The 11,732-nt window shown below is 37.3% G+C and overlaps 1 protein-coding gene across 1 annotated transcript in view; it reads right to left on the bottom strand.

The window, feature by feature from the left end:
• The window catches only part of LOC107549408 (supervillin-like), a 59,653-nt gene that overhangs the window by 34,883 nt on the left and 13,038 nt on the right, over positions 1 to 11,732 (bottom strand). The window contains exons 7-9 of the mRNA XM_016230479.1: positions 4,798 to 4,832; positions 2,836 to 2,900; positions 2,338 to 2,474 (exon numbers count right to left, since the gene is read on the bottom strand). Of these exons, the coding sequence (XP_016085965.1) occupies positions 2,338 to 2,474; positions 2,836 to 2,900; positions 4,798 to 4,832 (237 nt within the window). The remainder of the gene's footprint in view (positions 1 to 2,337; positions 2,475 to 2,835; positions 2,901 to 4,797; positions 4,833 to 11,732) is intronic.

The raw sequence follows: 11,732 nt of genomic DNA on the forward strand, positions 1-11,732 counted from the left end.
AAAAAAATGAAGCTACACTACTGTTTTCAACATTGATGATAAAAAAAGGTTTCTTGAAAACCAAACGTGCATATTAAATTTATTTCTGAAGGATCATGTGACACTGAAGACTGGATTTTAGAATACATATTAAATTAGGAAACAATTATTTTAAATAGTAATGTTATTTCACAATACAACTGTTGAGCGCTTTTCTCATGATACACAAATCTAAAGAAACGGAGACATTTTTGTAAAGACATCTGTGAACGTGCAAGCTCTCCGTGACAAACATTAGTATTGATAAAGGTGACCATGCCTGTATTACGCACACACGCTCATGGGAGTGTTTGTATGTGTGTCCTGGGTACCTGTATTTGGTCACAGAGCTGCTGACTAGAGTGGGACTAGGAACACGTTTTACAGAGGTTTGTACAGTCACGGACTGTGACAAATGGCCAGGGACACTTTAAACCACACAAAGAAACAGAGACTGAAGAAAACAGATCATAGCTACATACACCACATGAAAGAAAAGGAAGGGATAGGACTTAAAGGTCCCCTGAAATGCTTAGAAACACACAGCGTTACTCTGTGTGTTGACATAATTTTAACTGAAACAGGAAGACAGGGCGGGACATATCAAGCAGCCCCGCCTCTTTTTAAAATAGCCAATATCATTTGTTTAAATCACAGCTTGGGCTAGAGCCACTGAGCTCCGTAAAGCCGCATTTGACAGGGTATGCCAGCCACAATCTCATCCATAATGCTATAAAATATAGCATTCTGTGTACAATTCAAATAGCTCCAATACATTTTTTGGTCTGCGCTGACTCACGCATGTGATCCGCTCCGTGCTATCGTGTCTCAGTCTGGACCGTCCCCTATATAGTGCACTACGTGCCATTCACTGTACAGAAAATACTAATTCTGTGGACAAGTGACCGATTTCAGCCGCGGCTTCAGCGTCTATTTTATAGTGTAGGGGGCGGGCGCTTCGGATTCTAGAGAGCATTTGATTGGACAGAAAGTTTGCTGAGACGCTGAAGTACGATGTGACGTCACAAAAAAATCATTGAGCCGTTTTGGCAGAAGTGACGAACTACAAGCTTTGAATGCTTATATCTTCTAAATGCGAATTTTGTCACTGTTTTGGAGCACACTGCCTTATAGATAACCTTAAGACTAACATATTGATACTAACACCCAAAAAACTTTAAAAATAGGAAAAATAGCATTGAGTAGAATGTACAACTTGTTCTGAACCCATATTCATTTGTTGATTGATACATGTTGTATGATGCTTACACTACAGTTTTTTTCTTTTGAAAGAACTTATTACTTTTTATTACTTTTATTCAGCAAGGACACATTAAATTTACCAAATGTGACCGTAAAGACTTTTATACGTGCCATTCACTGTACAGAAAATACTAATTCTGTGGACAAGTGACCGATTTCAGCCGCGGCTTCAGCGTCTATTTTATAGTGTAGGGGGCGGGCGCTTCGGATTCTAGAGAGCATTTGATTGGACAGAAAGTTTGCTGAGACGCTGAAGTACGATGTGACGTCACAAAAAAATCATTGAGCCGTTTTGGCAGAAGTGACAAACTACAAGCTTTGAATGCTTATATCTTCTAAATGCGAATTTTGTCACTGTTTTGGAGCACACTGCCTTATAGATAACCTTAAGACTAACATATTGATACTAACACCCAAAAAACTTTAAAAATAGGAAAAATAGCATTGAGTAGAATGTACAACTTGTTCTGAACCCATATTCATTTGTTGATTGATACATGTTGTATGATGCTTACACTACAGTTTTTTTCTTTTGAAAGAACTTATTACTTTTTATTACTTTTATTCAGCAAGGACACATTAAATTTACCAAATGTGACCGTAAAGACTTTTATATTGTTACAAAAGATTTCTACTTTTTAAAAAAATGCTGTTCTTTAAGGCCTAACTGTTTTCAACATAATAATGTTTCTTGAGCACAAAATCAGCATATTTTAAGGATTTCTAAAGGATCACGTGGCTCTGTGACTGGAGTAATGACTGGAATAAATAACATTTTACAATATATTAAAATAGAAACCAGTTAATTCAAATTGTAATAAGATTTCACAACATTGTTGTTTTTACTGTATTTTTGATTAAATAAAGTGAATATAAGAGACTTCTTTCAAAAATATAAAAAATGTTACAGACCCACCAGTGAACAGTAGTTTATCTCGCCGAATCTTTTAAATATTCATGTTGATGTAAATGTTGAAACTAACAAATGTAAACATTTGGGGGTTTTTTGTGCCCTCAACCTGAATTACTCAACATGTCACATACTCTAGAACTTACGTAGCAGCAATGACCACTTCCTCTGAGGTGACCGGCTGAGTGCGGGAGCGATCCTGACCTCTCCTCAGCCTCCGTTCAACAGCAGGGTTACGGCTCCATGCCTTCAAACCTGAACCATCTGAAGTCTTCTCGAGCTCCTAAGAAACAGAAAAACTTTGTATGAAAGCTTTACACAATAACTTTAAAAAATCTAAACATTAACATACTGCATTTGACTTTACTAGCTTGTTCAAGATAACAGATGTTTCCTTTTGCTCAGGTTTCTATTAGACTCACTAAATTGTGTTGTTGGTCACAATTTCTTATGCGCGCTTCATGTAAGGGGTCATTTGTGTGGTCTGCATAAATGACCATTGGGTTGTAGCCAACAAAGAGTGTTTCAAATAAGCCACTTAAAAACTATTTGGTTAGGATGCTCTCTTTATAGACAGCAGAAAGAGAAGCAGCTCACTTTCAGGGTTTGGAACAGAAGCAAAGACACACTCAAGCACCACATACCCTGAAGAGAGAGCGCTTGGCAGCTACACTCAGCTTTGCTCTCTCATCCAGCTTCTCTTCATCTACTGGAAAAACACAGGAAGAAGAGAAGGGAAAAAAAATTAGTCAAGCTTTTTCATGAGAACTATTTCATGAAATCCCAAGGCTTTCAGAGAACAAACACAATGCTAAACACATGGTAGAAAGATTACACAAGCAAATTTCTGCTTCTCTACTCTGATTTCACACAGGTTAACCTTAAGAAAGACACAGCAGTGGAAAATAAATTCTGTACATCTACCAAATGCAACATATTATATTAAAATCTGCTCTAATATAAAGTGTAGTATGATCTAAGCAACCTTTAAAGGGACAGTTCACCCGTAAAGGAAAACCTGTGACCATTTACTCACTCACGTTGCTTCAAACCCAGAGGATTTTTGTTAATTTTCAAAATACAAATTAAGTTATTTTAAATGAAACTTGAGAGATGACAAAAGGGTGAGCAAATGATAGAATTTTAATTTTTGGGTGAACTAAACCTTTAAAAGAGGTCTTATAATATTATTGTTTAATTTTTAGTCAGGGGTCCACTTACGATTTTGAGTCATTTTCCCCAATTTGAGTAAATGGTCTGTGAGTTTGTCTTACACTATGCGTTCACACCAGTAGTACAATTAACCGTTTATATAAAAGTATGAAATATATTGTATTTTTTTAATCATTTTTTTTATAAATTTGTTTTAAATTCTTCCTCAAGGCAGAACTTTAAGGTAATACACAACTGTTGAAAATGTGAGGGTCAGCATTAATTCAGCAGTTTTATTCAGCAAGGACGCTTTAATTTTTAACTGATTAAAAATAATAGTACATTTCAAAATTGTTTTCATCTTTGATAAGAAATAATTTTTCTTGAGCACCAAATCAGCATATTAGAGTGATTTCTGAATGATCATGTGACACTGAAGACTGGAATAATGACTGCTGAAAATTCAGCTTTACCATCAAAGGAATAAATACAATTTTACAATCCAAAAATTAAAATAATAAGTCTAAAAAAATGTAATTACAATTAACCGTTTATATAAAAGTATGAAATATATTGTATTTTTTTAATCATTTTTTTTATAAATTTGTTTTAAATTCTTCCTCAAGGCAGAACTTTAAGGTAATACACAACTGTTGAAAATGTGAGGGTCAGCATTAATTCAGCACAGTTTTATTCAGCAAGGACACTTTAATTTTTAACTGATTAAAAATAATAGTACATTTCAAAATTGTTTTCATCTTTGATAAGAAATAATTTTTCTTGAGCACCAAATCAGCATATTAAGAGTGATTTCTGAATGATCATGTGACACTGAAGACTGGAATAATGACTGCTGAAAATTCAGCTTTACCATCAAAGGAATAAATACAATTTTACAATCCAAAAATTAAAATAATAATTCAAAAAAAATGTAATGTAATAATATTTAACAATAATAATGTTTTACTGTATTTTTGATCAAATAAATGCACCCTTGTTAAATATATAAAACTTACATTTTTACAAATCTTACCGACTCCAAATGTTTGAACAGTAGTGTATGTTTGTTTCAGTCAACATTAAAGCATTGCAATGCAAATTGACATTGCTTACACATACTCTAGGACTAGAAAAGCAAAGCAGTTTTACTAGAGCTCCAGAGACGCCAAAAAGTAGGTCTGTTGCTCTCTGGAGTAATCATGGATACTCTCGCCAAACTGCACAGTCAACTACTTCTGCCTAGAGTTATCTCCAAAGTCACAGTGGCATGTCTCCATAAGCTTTTCCAAATGAAAATAAGCTTTGCCCCATCACAAAGTTGCAAGCAAGACAGCAACTAAAGGCTGTTAGAGTGACTTTCTATTTTTAAATAAAACAATAGAAAGGCATGTTATATTAAACCTTAAGTGATGATACAGATTGTGTAGTGTATGCAAAAAGAATCTCAGACTTACCCTTAGGGCTCGGTGGTTCAGGGCTTAGACGAGACCTAAAGAGAACAAAAGTTGAAGTCTTTTAAAACCGTTACAATTAAGCATTAAATCGATTAGGATTGGAAAAGGATTAGGTCAACCAGCTGACTTGGAAAAAAATTGCAATAGTGAAAGCAGACAAGCGCAGCAGGATATTTAGGAAAATGCACAAAGCGACTAGTGGGGAAAGTGCTGAAAACATCAGAAAACAAATCAGAACTGCTTAATCCACAGCGTTAGACAGAATTATAGATTTCGTCACAGAAATAGAAGAGGGGGGAAAAAATTACAACAAAGAGCCTTTCATAAAAACCACTGACCAAACCTCCGGATTAGAATCTACTACACATGAAAACATTTTACGGTGTGTTAAAGGAGTAAAATATAGCATTATTTAGAGAGCCAAAGGCTAACTTTAATAAGCAATCAGTGCATAAATACAGTGCAGTTAAAAAAAGGTAAATAAAAAAAAAAATTTCGGTTTTAGTTTTCTGGGTTATCACCGAGTGTACATCAAGTGTTATTTTAAATTTACACTCCAGGATAACTCTACAATACCGTGCATAAAACTACTCAAAAGTCCTACCGGTCCGACTGTTCGCACTCAGTTGATGTGATAGGCTGCGTTCTAAACCTCTCAGATGTAATTCTACTCTCAGTGGGAAAGATATACCGCAAAGGGCGACGAGATGAGCGATCTTTGACTCTCTCACTTCTCCAGGGTGCATGTGTATCTGGAGGCACATCTTCTTCCCTATTACAAAGCATGACTGAACAAGGCAGCATTGAAGAATGGCAGGTGCACAGGCATGAGAGAAAGAGCAAAATGCTAATGCTGGATGAATATTTCATCTGAGCATCCTCACAGTGGGTTAAACCAACTAATGAAAACCCTACAAACATAAAAAAAAATTCAAGAATTATTCTGTCAGCACAGCTATCATAAATACATCCATAATTGTATCTAGAAACACAAAGCTGCCAAGCCAAGGTAAGACAAAAGACAAGCAGAAATGGTTAATTATTACTGACAAAGTGTGCACTAGACAAGCTGAGCAGCATGATGGCTTAAGGAATGGAGCATTCAAATCTGCTGGTCAGCTTTGAATGAGCGATTCCTCTGTAAGATCACAGGGTTTTTTCTTACAATTGATTCTCCAAGCAGTTACATTAGATAAGATTTTGATTAACTGCATGTTAACCGTCAATGTTAGATATGTTAGTAAGTCGACACATATTGGTAATGTACCACCACCTACAGTTTGGCTTTCCGGGGACTCGCAACACTTTCCAGGTAGGTGTGGCGGAGTTGGGCAACTGAAACCCTGGCATCATGGGATGGGTGATCGCCATTGGGTACTTTCTCCTGAGGGGCAGCCTCTCTGATTAGGTTCTGGATGGCGTTCTGTTGGACATTTCCAGTATCCAGAGGTTTAGATGAATTTGGCATATATCTCCCACTGGAGGTCTGGACTGGAGCATAGCAGCTAGTGTCAGCCCTTTTATGGGCCTCTCGAGCTCTTGCTTGCATAGACTCTGTGGCCTGAAGTCGGGACACATGCTCTGTGTAAACTTCCTGCCTTGACGGACCTCCACGCCACCCTCTGGGGTCATTTGCAACATCCTCCCTCCTATGCCGACTGATGCCTGGGTTTACCTCTACATTGTCAGTTTTTCCTCGACATGGGTCTACAGTGATCTGTTCTTTCTGCCGAATTTCAGAAGGTAAAACTGCCTTCCTGCTTGGCAGGAGCCCCTGCATCCTCACATCCTGTTTTCCCTCCAGTTCAAGCACTTCTTGAATCTCTTGTTTATGCCTGGAACCGGATTCGCTGCCCATAGAGAAGTAGCTCTGGCACCCCAGGTCATGACGTTCCTCTTGTCCAGGGTAAGTCTGCCGCTGTTTGGCTGGAGCATCAGGGAGGTTCCGATTGTGAGGGTGATATCGAGGGTATGATTGGGGAAACTGGTTGTATGCAGGTCCCTCTGCTGTTTGACCCCTGTGAAATGGCTCGTCACGGGCCAGTCTCTCCCTAACTCGGATTCTTCAGAAGAAGAAAAAAGGGTTGGTTACTGAGAATTAAATTAGATATTAACCAACTCTGCAAAAGAATTAAAAAAACAAATAGAACTGTTTCATGGTCCTGGAAGTGAGTGGAAGCAAACAATTCTGATCCAACCAAAACAACCCAAGCCACAGAACCAGTCGAAGCATCTCAGTATGGTTTGTGCTTATTAGAATGAGGTTAAAAAGCAACTTTGAGAGTGTTTGGAATAAAATAAAAACACTGAGAAACTAACAGTGTGTATCAAAGTTGATGTTTTCAGTGGTTGGAATAATGAGAACCATGTGAAAAATTGTTGCGCTTACAGTAACAAAATCAAGCAGCAAATCACAACAACTGTGATATTTGAAACAATTGAAACATAAGGAAACAATCTCAAAGCAGGGTTGCAAGACACTCCATTCCAAAAAAGTATAGGCAGCTATATTTTCACGTATGAGCCATTTAAACTGTGATGAAAAACACTAAATGTAAAAATTAAGACATGTTGTTAAATACATGTTGTCGAAATTAAATAATTAGCTTTTATTTAATGTTATATTATTTATATTCATATTACTCCAAATTAAATCATTAAACAATTATCTGGAAAATATCTGCAGTGTAAAATGTATAAATCTGAAGAGAAATAAAATGAAGTTTAAATATTTTTTCTTCCTTTGACCGTGGCCCCAACTACCTTACAGCCTCCTGGGGTTCCACAGACACAAGTTTGAAAAGCCCTGCTTCAGATGACAAATGACTGAAAATCCAAGAGATTCAGCTTTGAGAATTCCAAATAAGCTTATTTGTGAACTGTAGAAAAAGCCTCAAACCATTTTGATACATAAATGCAGTTTCTTCCTTATATATTATCATATAAATTTGTAGCTATGGGCGTCTAAACACCCAGCTAATTTCACACTACACAACATTTCATTACATGCTGGGTGAGAGAGGTTTGCTGATAAAGCTAGCTTAGTTTGTGATGACTGGATCTTTAGGTTTAGGTCAGCAGAATCAAAGCTCTCAGCAGGGGGAGGCAAAAGACTCTCTCATCCAAAACCTTTTGCAGTCAGTGCACTACCAGTGAAGGGACTTAAATCACAAAGAAAACTTCCTATAATGCTTTTAAAAGATGGCTGTTTCTTACGGTACTACACTCTGTGTGTCTATCTCTTCTTTTCCACCTATGTTAATGCTTGATTTGCATCAGCTGAGAGCCATAACAGAAGTTAGCAAACAACTCAACCATCCTCTACACATTACCCTTTTGTGAGTTCTATCCCACACTGCTCTAGTCTAGCTGATAAAAGCTGTTTCTCCTGACCCGAGCTTTACGGCTGACGTCTATACACTCACACTTGAGTTTCACATATGGTAACATGCACTCCGTTGAGCTCCTCTGGACCCCTGTTTAACTGTTTTAACTGAAACATGCTCTGCACTCTGTAACTGAGTCATGTGAACTGTTTTTAACCACCTCTAAGTGGACTGTATTTGTAAGGCTATATAAAAACATCTGTAACAAAATGCAGCCAAAACTATGTTTGAGATGTTGTTCATGAAAAGAAAAAAAAGTGGTTGAAAAATGTTTAACTGTGCAGTAAATGCAAATATAAACACAAAGGTTTATTGATTTAAAGTCTACATTTACAATAAGACCAAGATAACATTTATGGCAGTTGAACAAACTCAAAAAATCACTATAACAAAAGGAAACTGTATTTTTGTACTTTTTTTAGAAGGTTATGATTGTGCAAATACTCTGCAAATACTTCAGAGGAAGTATCCTTCTCCATTTCTCTCTCTACACATCTCTTCTATCTACATTGGGTTTGTCAAATTCAGCAGCCATTAAGTGACAAGGAATTGCAAAGGAGAAATAAGTCCACATTATAAAATAAAACATTACACTAGTATAGTCTGTGGAGGAACTTAAAATAATAAAAAGTGACAATGAGAGAATGGGGGGAAAACAGAGGGGAAAAAAAGATGCAAAATGGGAACAATTGTTTCCCAGCGAACTTGGCTCTGGTGTTTTGCATGACTAATCAAGTTATCACACTCTCCATTTGACATATTGAGCTAATGCAGGCCAAATGATTTTACATTCTTGTCAAGTTTGGTGACTCACAGCTCAACTATTTTCTCTTCCACCACAGTGTCACATACTCAAATAAGTCATGCTTGATTCAGTCAGGTACTGAAATACAATAAACCACACACACAAAGTCATTGGACAGTGAACTGTGCCTAGACTATATTAGCAATAGTTAAGGGTAAATAATAAAAAGTGACAATGAGAGAATGGGGGAAAAACAGAGGGGAAAAAAAGATGCAAAATGGGAACAATTGTTTCCCAGCGAACTTGGCTCTGGTGTTTTGCATGACTAATCAAGTTATCACACTCTCCATTTGACATATTGAGCTAATGCAGGCCAAATGATTTTACATTCTTGTCAAGTTTGGTGACTCACAGCTCAACTATTTTCTCTTCCACCACAGTGTCACATACTCAAATAAGTCATGCTTGATTCAGTCAGGTACTGAAATACAATAAACCACACACACAAAGTCATTGGACAGTGAACTGTGCCTAGACTATATTAGCAATAGTTAAGGGTAAACTGCAGCGAGAGGTCTAAATGTTCAATGATCAAATTCAAACCCACAACACTCATTAACGGTGTGGATGGGATGGGTGGTAGAAATGTGTGCGAGGATGGTCACTGTTACTGAAATGATAGGTCCATTATAGGTCATGATAGGTCCAACTCAAAACCACACCCTGAGCCCTCTACCTTGCTGGTTCCAAACAACCTGAAAACCTTATTATCTCTTTGTCTAACATGATCACTTAAGGAACAAAGAAAGAAACAGTCACATAATTTACAAATTTGTGCTCCAGTCTTCCATGCTGGAAGTGTGGTCCCTAGTAGGAGTGGGCAATATTTATCATCAGCGATAATATTGTAACTGTTGTTTTAATGAATGATTTTGAACAAATTGTTTGAATGAATGATTCAGTGAATCACTCATTAAGACAAGACTTGCTGCCACCTACTGATGGTTGACCAAGGTACCAGCACAAAAAAAATAGTTTAATTATTGTTATCGAAAAATCTCAAGATATTTTGTCTCAATATCACACACCCCTAGTACCTAGATACAATAAATTGCAAAGTGGAACAACTAGACTACACTAGAAAACACAAGACTCCTGTCATAGTCATTCTTACCTCACATACCAGCAAGGACATTTATAGGACAGGACTAGAGACGGTTTGAGATAGGGCCATGAGGTTAGGCGGGACCACTGTTAAGTGAAGGGTGTCAAACACACCCATAAATCCCAAACATATGGTACCTGGAAGGCCAGTTGATTGGAGAGAGGGTGTCTCCTTCTGCATCAGTCTGAAGTGACCACTGGTTTGTTGACTGGCTACAGGAGCTAAATTAGTTGAGAAACGCCCAAGAGAGTGAACCACTCAACGGTTTAGTGTTTATGCGTAGAGAGAGGGGGGTGGGGACAAATGTGGAAAAGCTAGAGAAACTAATGTATGGCAAAGTGAGAATGGACTGGTAAAAGAGTGAGAGACAGAAGAATAAGTAAATCCAACAAAACCATTACAAATACTGAAACATACACTATATAGTAGGGCTGTGCGATATTGAAGAAAAATGTGATGACTCATTAAATAATGTGATATTCGATATGCGATACGATAATGCTTAAAGTGCCACATGCTCAGATGAAACTGCTCAGATGGAGTCAGTTCTGTGAACTTCTATAACTATCTTGTGTCATATATATATGGTTATTTGTATGTATGTATGTATATATATATGTATATGTATATGTATGTATGTATGCATGTATGTATGTATGTACCAAGAGTTCCTAAAAAGAAAGTATGGCCTCAAATACGTTATGAAAATTTAGCTCGGCCTGCTGGGAACAGGGTTTTAAAGGCCAAGTCCTCATTTGTTCACATTAACTAACCAATCAAACTTTATACTGACATTAAGAATGTGCTCTGGGTATTTCCTGAATATCATTCATCATCATATTCATTTGTCATTTTTTGGATTGGCTTGATGTTGGGATTTTTAATTCTGCTGGAATCTTTTGTTGCTTAAAGGTCCCATATTGTACACCTTTCTGGAGTTTTATTTTAGGTTTTGATGTCCTTAAGAATATATATATTTGTGGTATAAGTACCAAAAACCATCTCAATATATTTTTACAGCTCCTCTCTCAGGAGCTCTGCGGAGAACGGGTCGATTTTGGTCCGTCTAATTAATATTCATGAGCCTATCTTCTGATTGGCCTGTTGTTTTCTGAGTGACGCACAACCAGGCCAACCACAGGTAACTAGGGTCAGCCGACGTCACAGCGCTAGCTGGAGGCAGCAAAACAAAGGGGAAACTGGAGGCGGCCCATTCAAACCAGCGCAGATTCGGCTTCATAAGGAGCTTAAAATATCATCTTGTTGTGATGTTGGGTGCCAGAATCGACGTAATACAGCCTCAAATTAGAAATCTGATCGCATATCTGCTGCCAGTGCCAGACAAAAAAAACCGACGACAGCTGTGGTTAAACGCGATAAAACGAGCAGACTGGACAGAAAGGATAGTCAAAAATGCTCGCATTTGCAGCGCACACTTCTTAACAGAAAAGGTTCAATAAAGTATTGTCTTTTGTTGTTATGGGCGCGTCTACAGATTTCTTGCATCTCACGACTATGTCGTGTATGAAATAATGTCTGTGCATGTGTAAAACAACAAACTGACGATTTATATATAATCATTTGTAATTGGTACATTGTTGTGATTAATTGTGGCTGGAACAATAATGTAGCTGTAAAA

This window comes from Sinocyclocheilus grahami, unplaced genomic scaffold (genome assembly GCF_001515645.1).
Source record: "Sinocyclocheilus grahami isolate Dianchi unplaced genomic scaffold, SAMN03320097.WGS_v1.1 scaffold371.1, whole genome shotgun sequence".
NCBI lineage: Eukaryota > Metazoa > Chordata > Actinopteri > Cypriniformes > Cyprinidae > Sinocyclocheilus > Sinocyclocheilus grahami.